This window comes from Bactrocera oleae, chromosome 5 (genome assembly GCF_042242935.1).
Source record: "Bactrocera oleae isolate idBacOlea1 chromosome 5, idBacOlea1, whole genome shotgun sequence".
Classification (NCBI taxonomy): Eukaryota; Metazoa; Arthropoda; class Insecta; order Diptera; family Tephritidae; genus Bactrocera; species Bactrocera oleae.
Genome location: NC_091539.1, coordinates 2,815,873 through 2,835,094, shown reverse-complemented (window position 1 = coordinate 2,835,094; position 19,222 = coordinate 2,815,873). Strand labels below are relative to the sequence as shown.

At 47.8% G+C, this 19,222-nt stretch overlaps 1 protein-coding gene across 2 annotated transcripts; it reads left to right on the top strand.

Annotated features, from left to right (window-relative positions):
- The first annotated feature begins 539 nt into the window (after positions 1 to 539).
- HERC2 (E3 ubiquitin-protein ligase HERC2) lies at positions 540 to 19,157 on the top strand. Of its 2 annotated transcripts, none has more exons than XM_036359363.2 (16): positions 540 to 658; positions 913 to 2,791; positions 2,855 to 3,761; positions 3,827 to 4,398; positions 4,464 to 5,018; positions 5,074 to 5,987; positions 6,047 to 6,200; positions 6,259 to 7,218; positions 7,286 to 8,391; positions 8,571 to 8,944; positions 9,014 to 16,306; positions 16,379 to 16,904; positions 16,962 to 17,445; positions 17,507 to 17,683; positions 17,916 to 18,258; positions 18,355 to 19,157. In XM_036359363.2, the coding sequence occupies exons 2-15, from the start codon at positions 1,826 to 1,828 to the stop codon at positions 18,066 to 18,068; spliced, it is 15,141 nt and encodes a 5,046-aa protein (XP_036215256.2). In that variant the 5' UTR covers positions 540 to 658; positions 913 to 1,825; the 3' UTR covers positions 18,069 to 18,258; positions 18,355 to 19,157. The 2 variants fall into 2 exon arrangements, with proteins under 2 accessions (XP_036215256.2, XP_014092688.3); XM_014237213.3 differs by having other exon boundaries at positions 540 to 815.
- Positions 19,158 to 19,222: the final 65 nt, after the last annotated feature.

Here is a 19,222-nt window from a genome sequence, read left to right as displayed (position 1 = left end):
CATTTGTTTATAAACAAAAAACAGCTGTTGACTCTATGTAAAAGATTGTTGGAAACATAAATGTAATAGATTATTGAAAATTTTTGACCAGATTGCTAAAAGCAGCGATTGTGCTGCCAAAATAATTGGAAAGAAATAACGAGTTAAAGGATTTTCGATATGCGGTATTTAAAAATAATTGCTAAGTTTATGTTGATTTTTGCAAGTTAAAACAATTTTAACAATATTTTGCTACTTCTTTTGGACTTCTCTTGTACATTTGTATTAAATATGAAATATTACAAATTTATTATACATTCTGGCAATGCGCGAGTTTTAGGAAATTTTCACCAATTTTTTAAAGCATTTACAATTTTTATAAACAAAATTAACGTACTATTTATTAGAAATAGCTTTCGCACGTAATGTTCCGTAACTTTGTCATGTTGTACGCTATATTCTTATTGGATATTTTCTGGGTCTTATTGGCACGAATCCAACGTTTAGTATGAAATCTGCTGGCAGCATTGCAGTCAATCGAAAATTTTCTTGAGATTCTTTATTGAACTAGCTGGAAAAACTGCTGCGTTCCTTTCAATGAGAATTATACAAAGAAAAAGTTAAAATTTCCTATTTAAACTAGTGTCTAGTTGTAGTAGAAAAGCAGCACAACAAATTGGTATATAAATTTTGTCAAAAATTTCGAGTTTAAAGCGTAAAATTGCATTTGAAAAACTCGGAAGAAAAATTTTGAGCTGTGAAAATTTTGTGAGTGGTGTGCGTGCGGTGGGTGTATGTGTGTAGAATAAATAGTTCGCCAATAGTGTGGAAGGGTAGTAAGTACAATCAGTTTGACGAAGGGTGCAATAGCTTGCATAGTTGCACCATTACCAAGTGAAATAAAATTATTAATATATTATTATTTGTAAAAAGGTAGAGGAAGTGGTGTAGTGGCGGTGCGGTCAACGGTGTGTGAATGAACGACGCGTGCGAAACGTATCTGTTGAGGCTCTGTGATAATCATTAGTAACGGCGTCGCTGCGGCAGCAGTTTACGCAAAATTGAATTTTCCCAAAGGCCGTACACCAGCTGCAGCTACAAAAACAAACAAATTTCAATATATACAATATCGAATAGAAGTGGAAGTAATAACGAAGGAGTACAACAGCAACAAAACATCAATATAAATTGTTACACGGTCAAAACAAATCGACAAAAGCGAAAGTGACGACATCAAAGTCAGCGGCGACACGACGAACCTAACAACAACTAGGGAGGGGCAGTGGCTACAACAAACTAAACGCGATTACTTGACAACAGAAGCGTTGGGGGCGGAAGAGGTGTAATTGCTGTGTTGTGGAATATACACAACGCACATACGCACGCAATATTTCTCATTGAGCAGCGTGTGTGAACCAACACAGCCGCTTCGCTTGGCTGGTTAAAGCGCGGCAAGGCAAGGCTGGAGGTTAACGCGTGATTCAAAAACAGAATTAAATTGAATAATTTTTGCAAGCTTTACATTCAATTTGAACCACGTAAATAGTAATTGAAAATCGTGTTAGCATAACTGGATTTACATCAAGCATTAGAAAAAATATTTATCAGTGCCACAAAAAGGCTTTTGCATGATAAGCAAATACAAAATGTAAACAGCTTACCGCTGCTACGACAGCTCATTATAGCACACGTAAAATTATTTTCAACAAATTAAGACGTCTAAAGTTGCGTAATTCAGTAATCTGTACATCTATTCATAACAACAATAATCTGTCATCACTTATAACATTTAAAAACATAAACATAAGACTGTTCCTTACGATAAGGTGCAGTAGTGACGTTAGTTATGTCCTCGTGCAATTCCACTGCTGATCTTTATTTACGTCCGCTGCCTTTTCTCGATGCCAAATGGTTACGCGCCGATCTCATCTCAAGCTTGCGCAACGTCGAAGATGCCGCCGTGCTGTGGAATAATCTCATACAAGATTGTGAATTAGTCTCGTCACCGGCAGCGCCTGTACTCAATGCGGCTGGTCATCTCTCCTACCTTGGCGATGATGGCAAACATTACTGTGGCATACAGAAGCTGCAATGCTCCTGCTGTCCACTCGACTATTGCGGTCCACTATCGGCATGCAATTGCTCCGCATGTCGCACGCTCGACTCTGATTCAGCCATCAAGAAAATGACCACAGCAGTGCAGAATGCTGCCGCTAGCCGCATTTCGTCAGAAGTCATTTTCGAATCATGGCTTTGGGGACAAAGTCCCAACAACACAGTAAAATTGAATTGCCAGAACACGCTGTTGGCCGAATTGCATGACATTTCACTGCAGGCGGCGGGCAACTGCCTTTCCGCCATACATTTGCGTCAGCAACTTTTCATCTATGAACGCTATTTTGTAGCGCTCTCGCGCTGGAAGCAACAACAGGAACTGCAGTGTCACATCACAATTGGCATGCCGAGCAGTATTGTCTCAACGAACGCGGAGAAGTGCAAGTTCAATGAGGATCAACGCAGCGCCGTCAACAGTGGCATTAGCCCGTTGCGTATTAGGGAAATGAATTACCATGCAACTAACAAATTACGTCACTTCTCCACCGTAGACGTGCCATCACCTATAAAGGAAAATGAACGCGCCACTTTAGGCTTGGCTCGTGTCGGCACACGCGCGGCGCTTAATTTTTCCTTCGCGTTTTTGCGACGCGCTTGGCGTTCTGGCGAAGACACTGAAATGTGCAGTGAGCTACTGAGCGAAGCTTTAGAATCGCTGCAAGATCTGCCGGAGGCATCGCTCTTTGATGCCACGCAGGTGAGCATTTCATTTTGTATATGCTGAGAACTCTTTCACATTATTAAACTCTCTCGTTTGCAGGTGTCTCCGCTGTGGATCGAAGTGCTCGAGCGCTCTATAAAGTTTCTGCGCCAAGTAGCGCTCGGAGATCCCTTAGGCGGCCGGTGTACAGCACCGCGTGAAGACCGTCACACCGCTTTGTGCTTGCTATTGGAGCTGGGCGCACAAAAGGGCACACTTGCCGCCACACTTGAGGCAATCGTACTACTATTGATGCTTTGGGAGAAAGAAAAAGAGACGGACGACAATCGCGACGTGCCACAAAACACAGGCGCACCTTTAGTGCCCATACTGCGGCGTTACGAGAGCATTGGTAACTATGGCATTAACAGTATGGCAGAGTCGGCGCCGGCCAGCGCCACCGAATCCTTTCTACGCTTTCTCACGCTACCCGAACAAGACACCACCAATGTGGACTTGAAACAAGCCGCAGTCGTCATTGTTTCACATCTCGATCGTCTCGCAAAGCCGCACTTGCCCACAAGCACAGCAAGTGCGCCACTACCAGCGCGTGCACAACCGCCAGCTGTCAAACCAACTTTACACGCGCAAGCGTCGCAGGAGAGCGCATCCGCCTCCTCATCACCGCAACTGCATGAGCAACGCATTTACGCGCTCGGTTGGCAAACACTGTGCCACGATCAATATGGCTTCACCGCTGAGCCGGCTGTGGGTTTGACAGCCGCAGCAAACACTGCTGCGGGCGCGCACTATCCAGCGCCTGTGCTGAATTTCTATTTCCAAGTAAAGCAGGTCGCCTTCTCCGAGGAATATGTGCTCTTTCTCACACACGAAGGCAAGATGTACACTTGGCGCATTGCCAAACCGGAGACGGAGCCGATGCTTATTGAGGAAATGAACGACGTGCCGGTGACGGCTGTGACGGCGCATTGCGAGGGCAGGCACTTCATGGCCGTGGATAATATGGGTAAGTACAAAGCGTTAAAATATAGCTCTACGCTGCACTAAATTTTTCTATTTCAACGCGCACAGAGAATGCATACTCTTGGGGCTGCGGTGAGGGTGGCCGCTTGGGGCATGGCGATTCGTTGCTGCGCGAGCAGCCAACCAAAATACAAACGCTGGAACATAGCGTCAAGGCGGTATACTGTGGCTGCACCTACAGCGCGGCCATCACCATGAACGGCAATCTCTATACTTGGGGACGCGGCACCTACGGCCGACTCGGGCATGGCAATTCAGACGATAAACTATTGCCGACACATGTCTACGCTTTACGTGAGCATAGCATAATTGACGTGGCGCTAGGCAGCGGCGACTCACATACACTATGCCTGACTGCCGAGGGTTTGGTGTTTGCTTGGGGCGATGGCGATTACGGTAAATTGGGTAACGGCTCTTGCAATGGTGCGCAGCTGCCGCAGTTAATCGAAACGCTGCCGCTAATTAAACGCGTATTTGCGGGCTCACAATTCTCAATGGCGTTGAGCTGCGATGGTAAGCTGTATTCGTGGGGCAAAGCGTACGATGGCCGCTTGGGACATGGCTTACTCGACAAAAATGTGCAGTGTCTCAACACGCCCAAACAGCTAAGCGCCTTGCAGGTGCGTTGCTGTGTATTTTCTATTGTAAACTCTAATATAACTTTCTTAACTCTACACCTACGCAGTCAAAGGTCATTGTGGATGTCTCGGTCGGCGTTTGGCATTGTCTTGCTATGAGCAATAAAGGCGAAGTTTTTGGTTGGGGTCGCAACGATTTCCAGCAAGTGTGTCCAGCCGCGATCTCTAAGGAGCCCATACTGCGCGATCCGTTGCTCGCTACACACCCGTCCGTACAAGCTTACGGCATTGCTTGCGGCGCCGCGCAAAGCATTATATGGAGTCAGACTTCGGTGCAAGGCGTGCCGTTGAAAATACAATTTGTTATCGACCTCAGCGAACACACATTTCGACTGCTGGATCAATTGCTCGGCATAGTCTGTGGACAGGACAGCAACAATCGACAAACACCCAATCAGGAGTCTGAGTGCATTGCAGTGGCCTGTTTGAATCTGTTGCGTCTACAATTACACGCGCTGATAGTGAATAGCGTCGCGCCAAAATCAGTGGGCTTATCCGAAGGTTCGCGCCTGCTGGTCAGCTTGAAAACGCGCATACTCAGCCTGGCAGGTGGCTCCAATGTACTTAAAACCATGCAAGAGGCAGCGCAGTGGACGCTGCAGGTGTGTTGTATTTTGAAAAAAGAATTTTACAGTTAACCAACATTTATGCTTGTAGGTCGGCTGGAGCGTTTTATTGCCCACAGCTTCGGAGCGCGCACAAACTTTGACTTCGCTGCTGCCTACTGAGTCGGGCATCTCCTCCTCGGGTCATCGCTTCATGACGGATCTGCTAGTTGGTTCACTGATGGCCGAAGGCGGTTTAGAAACTGCGCTCAAACAAGCGATACGCCTTGAAGCTAATGATTGCACCGATAATGGACACAATTTACCGTTACTACATCTAATCAAACAACTGCTACGCAACAATTCTGCTTTGACGCAAGCGCGTTTAACACAACTGCTAATAAATGCTGGCATTACAAAACCCGAAGATGACTCGTTCAACACGCTCTCAGTCGTGCAAACGCAAACGTTTGCCGAACATACTAGTCCGAGTTTGGATTTGTTACATCGCTTTCAGCGTTTACTCTTCGCACACATACACCAGTCGAAACAGGAGGAGATCAGCGGTGCCGAGGCGCTGCTCAGCAAATATGTGCAGAGCGCGGTGTCGCTGTGCATACTCTCGCTGCAGAAGGCGCACGAAATCGCGTTGCAGGGCAAGGAGAGCGTAGCGGACATAATAAAAACCGACATATCCGATACGCTGTTATACGAGCTGCTGATAGGACTGATCTTACTAAAACGCGATCGTCCGACGATTTTGCCCGCTTTCGAATGGACTAAGATTTTTCTGCCGCTGCTGCATGCGCTGGACAATTTGAATCGCATCATATGCGACAGTGAGTTACAGGACTCGGACGACATGGGCTGGCCAGGCATTATATGCCGCGGCAATCAGAAAGGCGCGAATATGCAGACACAGGACGATGTGAATTTGATACGCAAAAATGATTTCGAAAACCAAATACTCGATGGCGGCAAATGGATTATACTTAATGGCTATGTATGTGACGTCAGCGACTATCAGTAAGTTTAAACTATTGAAGCGTACGAAAATCATGCTATTTATGTCTAAACCATTACAGCAGCGACAATGCGACCATTAATGAGCTACTGGCAACGAGTATCGGTAAGGATCTCACCGTCGAGCTGAATACCAACATCTATCGTAACTATTTGGAACATATTTTGAGCAACTACAAGGTCGGACGCTACGCGGTGTACGTGACAGAGGAAAAGGTTAGTTAAACACCATATAAATACCAGAATTTGCTACAATTTTTGCTCACGTTTACAGCCACATGTGCAGCAAAGCAAAGTGCTCACGCACTTCAACTCGGAGCGCGCGTTGGCTTACCTACTCGGGCTCGTTGTCAATCTCTTGCAGACCGGCCCCGCACAACAGCCCGCAGAGTTGCAGTGCAAGACCATAGTGCGCTCCAGCATACTACGCGGCGGACTGCAGCTCTTGCAGCCGAGCAATCCCTTCGATGAGGAGAAGGGTGAGGCGCGTAGCAGCGCTAGCACCGCCGGCAGTACGCCCACCGAACCGCCTGCACACAGTCTAACTATTTGTGGCGGCATTGGCGGCGTAGGCACAGCCGTTGGCGTTGTTGGTGGTGTCGCTGTAGTCGCACAACCGCACATTAATAGTGTGCAGCAGCGCATTGAAAGCTTTATAGCCGGTTTGAGTGAGGCACGCTTAACCGATGCACTGGTCGTCACTTGGATGACACTCTCCGAACGTTATTGCAAGGATAACAACCTAATTTGGCATCAAGAGTTCCCACACGAACATCCCGTGCAAGAGTTGGAACGTTTACTAACCGCGGTGCTAATACGCCATCAGAGTCTGGGCGGTCTCGTGTTAAACGTGTTGGAGCGTGAGTTGAGCGGTGTGGCTGTAGCTAAGACACCACGCCAAATTGCCGACATGATACGACTCATCTACCAAACCAAATGGTCCGTGGTGCGCATACGCCAGCAGCTAAATCGCAGCTATAAGGAAGTGTGCGCCGCCATGCTGGAGCGTCTGCGCTTTCTGCTATACGAAGTGCGTCCGGCGGTGAGTTTGGAGCAGGAGGCGCTACGCAAATTACCCATATTACATCGGCTGCCGCGTTTCAAGCATGTCGTGCGGCGCATCATAGCCGAAATGCGCATGGCCAAGAAACAATTGGCCTGCGCAAAGCCTGAAGACATACTCAATGTGACGATACAGAGTCAGAATGTAGCGCAAAAGCTGAATCAATCTCATGTAAGTTGTTGCATTGCATAAACACACACGCGTTTTGCACTTATTACACTTTTTTTTTTCTCCGCAGGAATCACTACTGCAAACCGATGGCGCCGGCTCAGACGCAACTGTGAAGGACTCTGGTGTCGGCACGGCGGACAGCAGCTCGCTGGCCAGCGCCACGGTGCTTATGCCACCGCTACGTGGCAACTTATCCAACGAGAATCTACTTGACGGCGGCGACAACAATGTTATACTCAGCGAACGCAAAACCTCCAATGAAGAAATCAAATTGCAGGCAAACGAACTGGACTTCGATGTTGACAAGAAGCCCGCTGATGACGAACCGCGTCTCAATAATGATCTTTTACGCAAGCTGCGCGAGAAATGGTACTTCTCCGGCGAGTTGAATGTGCCCATCATGCAAGAGATTGTCGAGTTCGTAATGCAAGAGGTGTGCGATGTGGAGACTGTGCGTCGCGCTATGTACTGTCAGGTGCAACGTTATCAAATACGTCGCCAGGGTCTAGAAATGCTACACGCCATGTTGCAAGTGCATGGTCTGCTCGATGCCGTGCAGTATAATATGCTTAACGGTTATCTGGGCTTGCATCTCAAGAGCAGCTGCAGCAAGCAGGCAACGCTAAACGTGCTGTACGATCTTAACATGATAACGGCTTTTCAAAAAGCCGATCTGCTGCTTGCACAATCACGTGTGCTCGAGTGGGCTGTGCACGAACTGCAGCGGCTGGTCAATCAGGAGCTCATACAGTTGAGGGGCAAATACAATGCGGGCAACGGCAAGGATACCTCTAATCTAGGCACTTATGTGTTCCTTAAAAAGCTGCCACGTGCGCGTTTTCTGCTAAGCGTGTTCGGCATTCTAGCCAAGGATATGAGTGCCAATGAATTGAGTTTAATCGTAAATTCTGGCACACTCGGCACGGTGCTCGGCTTACTCAGTCAGACCGGTGGCGAGATACCGACGGTGAAGAACACCTACGATCTCTCGGTGGTGTATGAAGATACAATTTTGAAACAAAAATCGAATAAGGCGAACTTAACGGGACCAGAACTGGCAAAGTTAATGAAGATCGGCACGCGTATTGTGCGCGGCGCGGACTGGAAATGGGGCGATCAGGATGGCAATCCGCCTGGTGAGGGACGTATCATAAGCGTAGTGGGCGAAGATGGGTTAGTACTTACATACGAAGTTGTAGCAAGTTTTTTTTAACGGTTTTAAGTAAACGCAGTAGAACAGAACTTTTGCGCCATTTTGGAAACTTAACCAATTTGCAGATTTCGCTTCTTGCTCTCCTTTCTTATACACATACATTCCTTTATCTAAACTCACGCTGCCTGCTCTCTTTCAGTTGGGTACGTGTTGAGTGGTACACCGGCGCTACAAACTCCTATCGCATGGGTAAAGAGGGTCAATATGATCTGCGTTTAGCCGATAGCGCTTTAAATGTCATCTCACCGGACACAGAAACGGAAAAGGATGAGCTGTGCTGTGATGTTCAGCTGAATGGCGAATCGCACCCGACCAAGCTATTGCGCTACGCCTGCACGAAAACGCTACAAATCATCTCGGTAGGCATTGGTTTACACAGCGCGCAGATGGATAAGTGTGCCGTGCGCTGCATATCCTGCATGTTTCGCGCCGTACTCGAACCCAAGTCGACACTGGGCAATATCTACGGTCTGGACAATTGGACCACATTAGGTTTTCTGAAAGCCATTGCAGGTGAATTGCAGCGCATACTTTTATTTTTTTTATTTAATGTTATTCTAACCATACGTTTAACACCGTTAGGTGAATCCAAATCGCTCGCCAAATATTTGTCCTCGAGCAGCTGGATCGACTTCTACATTAGCCTGCTGGAACAGCCGGTGACGCGTGAACAAGATCTTTTCCGCAATATTCACTGTCTACGCCTACTGCAGGGCATACTCATTCACTGGACCGACGCTGCGCATACCCAACGCATGTCTTTATTGGTGCGTCAGCTCTTCTCCACACTGGGCAAGATTACGCTTTACTGCCCGCAAGATATGTCGCTGTCACAAAATGTGGGCGACTGCAAGACACGCGTGCTGCTGACCGCCTCACACTCGGGCACCATCGCCGAGGAGATCATAACTTTACTGCGCCGTCTGCACACGCTACCCTACTGGAACGCGGCAATAAACTCGTTTCTGGCACAAAAACTTTGTGTCGCCGCCGAACTGTTTGGCGAAGATGGCCTAGACATGCAACACTTGGAGAACGAGTACGTCTATGTAATGGGCGTACTTTGCACTATAGGTGGCTGCGACATACGACCGCGCATTGGCCTACAAGTCTGCTATGAGGGTAATACGGCCACCATTTGTGGCTTCACCAACAAAGGTAAGTGTCTGCTCAGCACAGATGGTCAAACGCTGAACGGCGAGTTCCGTAAGATCTCGCTGAATGTGGCATTCGAATGCGCCGACTATTCGGTTTTCAGCCTCTCACGCATGCCGCTAAATGAGATGTTGTTAAACTCTTGGGCTGTGCTGCTCTTCGGTCCTGGCGAGCGCAAGGAATGTGTACCCAATGTGGTGGACATCAGTTTACTGCGCGCCCAACAAATACAATTGGCAGTTTTAAATGCGAATTGCGTGCTCTATCGGCATCAGGCGGCATTAAGAAAGATACTGAAACAACGTTCACCCGGCTTGTGTGCCTACTCTTCGGAAGAGAGTCTCTCGGAGGAAGCCAATGGCGCTGTGAACGTTAGCGGTGAAGGTAAGTCGAACACCGAGGCTGCTTGTGGCGGCACTGAGACCACGAACTGCGTTGAACTGAATGCACAGCCGACAATTACTGAGTTGCTCATACAAAGTATTTTGATACGCGCCACGCAACCGTCGCCCATTAAGGCGATCTACACTTATAGTGACTTGTCAACTGCAGCGCTGAATTGCGCACAAGTGCTCGCTGCCAAAGTGCACACTGAGCTGAATGAGGCGGCCTCAACTAGCGCCGGTCGTGGCGGCGCTTTCGCCGCATCAACACCGCCCATGCAACCCACAATGATACACGGCGTGCCAGTTTTTAATGTCGGTATGTTGGATGAGGCGACCGGTGGCAGTCAACCGCAAGCACCAAAACATGATGCAGAAGCCACACCGCTCATTGCGCAAATCATGGAAATGGGCTTCTCCAAAAAGTCTGTAGAGTTGGCGGTCAAGCAGTTGACCATACATCCGGAGGTGATACCAACACCTGAGCAAATCGTGCAGTGGATACTCGAGCATCCGGATGTTTGTGCAAATACCATTGATGCAACAGATTATCTGGAGCCGCCGTTGTTGGGTGGTAGTGTGCCAGCCGCCGGCTCTTCAAGCGACACTTCACTGCAAGCAAAACTGCAGACTTTGCACGATCCGGAAGCTGATTCCGACAATGAGAGTTTGGACAGCAGCTCCGATACCGTCGAGGGCTCATCCATACATGAACAGCTGGTGAAATTTGAAACGCGAAAGGACTTTCCCTCAGCCGATCAGTATGCATTGTATGTGCGCGGACTCGTTTGCCCCGGCATGCTAGTGCGTTGTTGTCGCGATTTTGAGGAGATTAAAAAGGGTGATATTGGCACAGTGCTCAAAGTGGATACGGAGGGCTTGCATGATCTGAATGTGCAGGTAGACTGGCAGCTACACGGAAACACCTATTGGGTCTGCTTTGTACATATCGAGCTGTTGGAAATGCCGCGTGAAAAGACGGCTTGCGAACGCTCTGCGCAGGTAAGCGTCGGCACACAGGTACGTTTGCGCGACCTGTCACGCTACAAATGGGGTTATGTACTGCGCGGCAGTGTCGGCACAGTGACCGCAGTACGTGGTAAAGATGTCACCGTAGATTTTCCGCAACACGCAGGTTGGAAGGGTACGCTGAATGACATAGAAGTGGTGGGTGGTGTTAGTAATCAAGTAGCAGGCACTACAGGCGGTCTACTTGGTCTGAACAGCGGCGCGGTGCCAACACCCAGCGATCTTATCGAAGATTGGTCCCGTTGCATACGCTCACTTACGGTATCCTCGAACGAAGCAACTGCGAAACATCTACTTGATCGCAGTCCCTATTGCTGGCAAAGTTCATCGAGCAGTCAGACCAAGCATTGGATACGCTTGGAGATACATGAGCATATATTGGTGCACAGTCTTTCGATTGTGGTCAGTCCGGGCGATCACTCGCATCAGCCCTCATTGGTGGTGGTACGTGTCGGCGACAGTATTGGCAACTTGAAGGACTACTCATGGATTTCCATAAAGAACACCGACACAACGGTGACGCTGATGAGCGATGTGCGCCATTACTTTCCCTGGATAGAAATAATAATCAAGCAGTGCCGCAACAATGGTATACAGTGTAAAGTACACGGACTGAACATCATCGGACGTCGCAAGCAAACCGATCTCGATTTGCTGCTTATGAATGCCTCATTCTTGGCTTGTGAATATGAGCAGATGAGCGACTCCAATTCGTGCTTAATCAGCAGCTATGGCACCGCTATACCTAAATCCTCAAAGCTGTACGACTCGCCTTGTACTGTAATGGTCTGGGGTCTGAACGACAAGGAGCAACTGGGCGGTCTCAAAGGTTCCAAAGTGAAAGTGCCAACATTTTCACAAACCATCAGTCGCTTGCGACCCATACATATTGCGGGCGGCTCGAAGTCGTTATTTATCGTCTCGCAGGATGGTAAGGTGTACGCTTGTGGTGAGGGTACGAACGGTCGGCTCGGCCTGGGCATCAGTGTGAATGTGTCAGTGCCACGACAGATACCAGTATTACATCAGTATGTCGTTAAGAAAGTAGCTGTTCACTCGGGCGGTAAGCATGCAATGGCTTTAACGTTGGACGGTAAGGTCTTCTCCTGGGGCGAAGGCGAGGATGGCAAGCTGGGACATGGCAACCGACTTACAATGGACAAACCGAAACTTATTGAGGCGCTGCGTGCAAAGAAGATACGTGACATCGCCTGTGGCTCATCGCACAGCGCAGCTATAACCTCTGCTGGCGAACTATACACTTGGGGCTTAGGCGAATATGGACGACTAGGACACGGCGACAATGTTACGCAACTGAAGCCGAAATTGGTAACAGCATTGAGCGGTAAACGTGTTATACAGGTGGCGTGTGGCAGTCGCGACGCGCAAACTTTAGCGCTAACCGAAGATGGTATTGTCTACTCGTGGGGCGATGGTGATTTCGGCAAATTGGGCCGCGGCGGCTCAGAAGGTTCTTCGATACCACACGAAATCGAGCGTCTGACCGGCATCGGTGTCATACAAATTGAGTGTGGCGCACAATTCAGCCTCGCGCTTACACGCGCCGGTGAGGTGTGGACTTGGGGTAAGGGTGACTATTATCGTTTAGGTCACGGCAGTGACCAACATGTACGCAAACCGCAACCAATACAAGCACTACGCGGTCGTAAAGTCATACACCTAGCAGTGGGTGCACTACATTGCCTGGCCGTCACCGATACCGGACAAGTGTATGCGTGGGGCGACAACGACCACGGGCAACAGGGTTCTGGTAATACTATAGTGAATAAGAAACCGGCGCTGGTCATTGGCTTGGATTCTGTGTTTGTCAATCGTGTCGCTTGCGGCAGTTCGCACGCTGTCGCTTGGGGTTTGCCGCAATCACCATCGGAGGATGAGAAGAGAGGTCCTGTGCCGTTTTCGACCTCTAAAGATCCACTAGGAGGCAGCAGTCTCGGCATTTATGACACTGAAACACAGCTAAATACATCAACAACAAATATGTCTAAACCGACGTCGAAAGTCAGTCTCAGTGAGACGTTGCTCTCGCTCGAAACCGATGGTGCACGTCAAACTGCGCTTAACTACGTGCTGAATTCCATGAGCATACTGCAGGCACGCCAGCTGATTGTCGCTGCACTGACCAGCCACAGCAAAGTGAATTTGCACGAAAAGAGTTCCAGTGAATTCGATGTGCAAGACGGCGCTAACGCTACTTTAGGTAAAGAGGCTACAATTGGCGTTCTAAGCAGTACACCGCATGCCACATTGGCCGGTCATAATGGCCACAACAACAATAATAACTGTAATAACGAAGTAATCGAACAGGGCGGTGGAGAGGCGCCAGCCGATGCCACCGATCCGGCCGTACACGAAACCTCGCCAGAGGCGGAAATTGTGCCCGCACCGGCTGGACCGCTAAGCGCATTTCAAAGCTTAACCGGTTCACTCTCACTTTCGGCATCGATTTCCAGCAATGCACCGCATAAACATTCTAAAATGTCCGCCAGCGCTATGTCTGCGCTGGCCGCCACCATGACCAACCAGGAGGAGATAATTGAGGAGATCAGTCTCACCGGCTTGGATGACTTCACCTCATTGTTAGGTGAGGCTGAAGCTAAAAGTCTAGTGGAGCTGCTTAAATTGAGTGTCGCTGGCCGCACAGGACCGCTCAGCACTGCGCAGACCATTTCCGATACACTCACTGCGCTCGGTTCGAACTCACCTAGTATTGGCGCCATGTTGTTGGAGACTTGTATTACAGAACTTGAAGATTTATGCACGTCACGCTATAGCCTGGGCAAAGTACCAAAACCTGTCATGCGCGAGAGCAGTCATCCATATGTCGACAATATGACAATTGTGGGACAAGTGAAGATACCCGGCGCCGAGTCGCTCCGCATAGAATTCGACAGTTTGTGCAGCACAGAGAAACGAAACGATCCGCTAGTAATTATGGATGCCTCTGGCCGCGTAATCGCTGTGCGCTCCGGCCGTGAAGACGCGCATTGGGCACCTGAAGTGCGTATACTCGGCGATGAGATGCGCTGGAAGTTCACCTCGGACAGCTCCGTAAATGGCTGGGGCTGGCGCTTTTGGGTGCACGCCATAATGCCGGCGACCGCATTACATGAACGCGGCTCTGACCGCTCAGTGCTCTCGCAGCCATCAATGCCGTTAGTGATGGCTTTGCTGAATGAGCGCCTAGGGCCACATAATACGAGCGTGCTGTTGCGATTAGCAGCCGCATTAGCGGCCTGCGCGCAGCTCAACTCGCTCGCAACGACACAGCGCATTTGGTCGCTAAAACAGCTACACACTGTATTGCTGTCAAAACATGCACCCAAGCCATTGGATCCTACGCTAAATACGATTTTGTTGCCCCTCATACCGGAATTGTTGCGTCAGTATGAGTACGAGGAACCGCAAGTACGTGGCGGCATATACCTTATGCACTCTGACTACTTCAAAACGTTGGCGGCACTCGCTTGTGACATGCAGTTGGATGCTGCATTACCACCGGCCGATGTGCACAAGTGGGCTTGGTTCAAACGCTACTGCATTGCTGTACGCGTGGCGCAATCGCTCATAAAGCGCACCGAATTGCCGCGCACATTCTGCATGGAGGTGCGTAAGAAATTCGCCGAAATGATGCCACCGCCTCAACCAAGTCATTCACCAGGCGGCGGCAGCGTCGGTTCGATGATAAACTCGACAACATCGCTTTCGTCTGCAGGCAGCACGAATAGCAATCCAACTCCTCCACCACCTCCATCCAGCTCAACTATGGTCAACACTTTGACGCCTAGCACCAGCAATCTTATACAATACATTGACTCAATGATGTCGCTCTCTCTACATGAACCCAGTAGTGGTAGTGTCATATCTGGTGTCTGCGCCAACCTACCACCACTGGCGCCCTCTACAGGCAATGATATGCTACAATTTTTACACGAGGATCATGTGGTTTTTAAGAACGCGCACGATAGTCAGCTGCTACAATGGCTTAATCGACGACCGGACGACTGGGCTCTATCGTGGGGCGGCGCTAGTACAATCTACGGCTGGGGCCACAACCATCGAGGTCAGCTAGGAGGTTTGGAAGGTAGCCGTATTAAGACACCAACACCTTGTGAGGCGCTTAGTCTGTTGCGACCCGTCCAACTGGCCGGCGGCGAGCAAACACTCTTCGCTGTCACACCCGATGGCAAGTGTTTTGCTACCGGTTATGGTTCGGGTGGTCGTCTTGGCGTAAGCGGCACAGATTCCTGGGCTATACCAACCTTGATTGGTTCACTGCAGCACGTTTTTGTCAAGAAAGTAGCTGTCAACTCGGGCGGCAAACATTGTCTCGCACTAACAACTGAAGGTGAAGTATATTCTTGGGGCGAGGGTGAAGATGGCAAGCTCGGTCATGGCAACCGCATGAGTTACGACCGTCCGAAGCTGATTGAAGATCTCACTGGTATTGGTATAGTGGATATCGCTTGCGGTAGTGCGCACTCTGCAGCTATAACCTCGTCGGGTCATGTGCTCACCTGGGGCAAAGGACGTTACGGTCGTCTGGGACATGGAGACTCGGAGGATCAGTTGCGTCCAAAACTTGTAGAAGCGTTGCTAGGTTATCGCGCCATTGATGTGGCTTGTGGCTCTGGAGATGCTCAAACGCTTTGTATCACCGACGACGACAACGTATGGAGTTGGGGTGACGGCGACTATGGTAAACTGGGACGCGGCGGTTCGGATGGCTGTAAGCTGCCCTATAAAATAGAAAGCCTCGCAGGTTTGGGCGTTGTGAAGGTGGAATGTGGTTCACAGTTTTCGGTGGCGCTCACTAAATCGGGCGCAGTCTACACGTGGGGCAAGGGAGATTTCCATCGACTTGGCCACGGCACTGTGGATCATGTGCGTCGTCCTAAAAAAGTAGCAGCACTGCAAGGTAAAAAAATTGTCTCGATTGCAACGGGCTCACTACATTGTGTAGCCTGCACGGATGCGGGCGAAGTTTTTACATGGGGTGACAACGATGAAGGTCAATTGGGCGATGGCACGGTAAGTGCTATACAACGGCCACGACTAGTGGCTGCACTGCAGAATAAACACATCGTGAAAGTGACCTGCGGTTCAGCGCATACGATTGCTATGTCCACATCACAACTGACCAACCGCATGCGTCCGCCACCCAATCCCCCGCTCGAATATGACCTGGTGCGCGAAATGCCACCAGAGGCATTGCATGCACGTCTTGTACTGCTACATCATTTCTCCGAGCTGCTGTGCCCCTGTTTAGCCATGCTGCCAATCACAGGTGAGCTCGTGCCACCTTTGAGTCGTCATATATCAGTTAACTTTTTTGTTTTTTATTTAATCTCTGCCACAGGTGATCTCAGCTTGGGCGCTTTAAAGGATGTGCTCGTGTACACCATCAAAGAGGCCGCATTCCGCAAGGTAATACAAACAACTATGGTGCGCGACAAGCAGCATGGACCGGTCATTGAGCTCAATCGCATACAGGTGAAGCGCTCGCGTAACAAGTCTGGTAATGGTCTCGCCGGCATTGATGGCATGAAGAGCGTTTTCGGTCAGATGGTGCAGAAATTGCCGCTTCTAACGCAAGAAGCGCTTTCGCTGCCGCACCGCGTGTGGAAGGTGAAGTTTGTCGGCGAGAGTGTAGACGATTGTGGCGGCGGCTATAGCGAATCCATCGCCGAAATGTGCGATGAACTGCAGAATGGCAGTGTGCCACTGCTGATAACAACACCTAATGGACGCGGCGAGGCGGGCGCCAATCGCGACTGTTTCCTACTAGATCCAACACTCTGCTCCGTGCTGCAGATGAACATGTTCCGCTTCTTAGGCGTTCTGATGGGTATAGCGGTTCGCACTGGATCGCCATTAAGTTTGAAGTAAGTGCGTCGTAGGTTTTTGCCTGCAAGCGTTTTAACGTTTTCATTACTTTGCAGTTTGGCAGAAGCGGTCTGGCGGCAATTAGCAGGAGAACTGCTACGTCCCTCCGATCTCACAGAAGTTGATCGTGATTATGTGGCCGGCTTGCTTTGCATACGCAACATGGATGATGATCCGAAGGTGTTTAGCACACTGGAGCTGCCCTTTTCCACATCCTCGGCCAAAGGCCATGAGGTGCCACTCTCTACGCGCTACACGCGCATCTCGCCACAAAATCGCCATGAATATGTGCGTTTGGCTCTTAATTTCCGTCTACATGAATTCGATGAGCAGGTTAAAGCGGTGCGTGACGGCATGTCCAAGGTGATACCAGTACCATTGCTGTCACTGTTCTCGGCGTCCGAACTGCAAGCGATGGTCTGCGGCTCCCCAGACATACCACTGGGGTTGCTCAAGTCCGTGGCTACATACAAGGGTTTCGATCCGAATTCGTCATTGGTCACATGGTTCTGGGAAGTGATGGAAGAGTTCTCCAATCAGGTGAGTGCAATTAAATGTCTAACCTCGTTCCTATGCCACATTTTTTTTTTTTTTTTTTAAGGAACGCTCGCTATTTCTACGCTTTGTTTGGGGCCGCACACGTCTACCGCGCACTATTGCCGATTTTCGTGGCCGGGACTTTGTGTTACAGGTGCTGGAAAAGAGTCCACCCGACAATTTTCTACCAGAGAGTTATACCTGCTTCTTTTTGCTAAAAATGCCGCGATACTCTTGCAAGGTACGTAAAAATGCTTTAGATAAGTTATGCACTTGCGTTTGGCTTATAAAAAAATCAACTTCGAAAATTCGAAATTTCAATTTCGAAAATTCGAAGATAAAAATTTCAAATAATTATTTATCAAGTTAAGCTGCAGTGAATTTCCAATACATGCATATGAGTAAACATATGTTCGAAAATACGATGTTAAGAAATCTATGCAAATATCGTAATGCAATTATTTTTCCAACAGGCTGTTCTGCTAGAAAAGCTTAAGTACGCCATACATTTCTGCAAGAGCATTGACACGGACGAGTATGCACGCGTTGCCATGGGTGATCCCACCGAAGCGACAGGCAGTGAGGACGACAGCGATCTGGAATCGGCTGCGAGTAATGAGGCCTAAATCAAAATTAATTAATAGTGGAACGTGAACAGTGCTTCACACTAAACAAAGAATAAAAAAGAAAACAAAAAAAACAAAAACAAATATATTGAAAAATGAATTTCAAAGATATTCATGCATGCATGCATATATACATACATACATAAATTTTGTGAAAAATGTAGTTTATAGTAGCAGCGAACGTAGTTTGGTAAGTACACTGGCAAAAGCTGATTTTATTTTCGCATATAAAAAAATTGGAAAATAAGTTTAGTAATAATAAATGAATTTTCCGCTATACTTGCAGCACCTTACAAAAGAAACCATACGACCCCACAGAAACGAAGCGAAGTAATTGAAAAGGAAATAATTAAATCGCCTTGAAGGCAACCCAAAATATGTGTAATTTCGAAAATCAAATGAATTATTGAATTCCATGTTTTAGCAACAGCAATCCGCACATCCAAAAAAAAAAAATATATATATATATATGTATATTATTGCAGCAAACCAAAATTCCGTTAAAATAGTATTAAAACACACAAATTTTACTGCGAAAAAAAAAATTATGTTACTAAGTGTTAACGCAAAAATATTGTGTGGCATTAATAAGAATTATTGCAGCTAAAAATGATTATGTAAATCACACATACATACATCTACACACACACATACATACATGCTTTCAAACATTGAGTTAAATGCAATTGCATTATTTTTTGTGCTTTCTATGAATTTACCATATTTTGTATTCGTCTTTTTGTGAATTTCCATACAAACAAACAAAAACCTAACAAATATTACAAAACCTGCTAAACTTTAAAAATGGATTTAACAAAGCTATTGAATAAAAAATATTTTATAACTTTATATTTACTCAAGAAGAAGAATATGTATTAATTTTAGCACGAAATATGAAAAATGTTTGAGCATAAACACGTAGCGTTCTAAGCTCGCGAGTTTGTTTAGTAGCTTTAGTGGTTTAGTAATTAGCAAATTTAGCACTGAAATCAAATTTTTTGAATTAATATTATTAAATTAATTTTTTTTAAGTATTTAGCACGGAAATTGAAATAAAATTTTTAGTTTAATATTTAAAAATAAAAAATATTTATTGTTTTTTAAATATAACTTATTATTATTTTTTTTTTTTTGACACTATTGCATGACTTAAA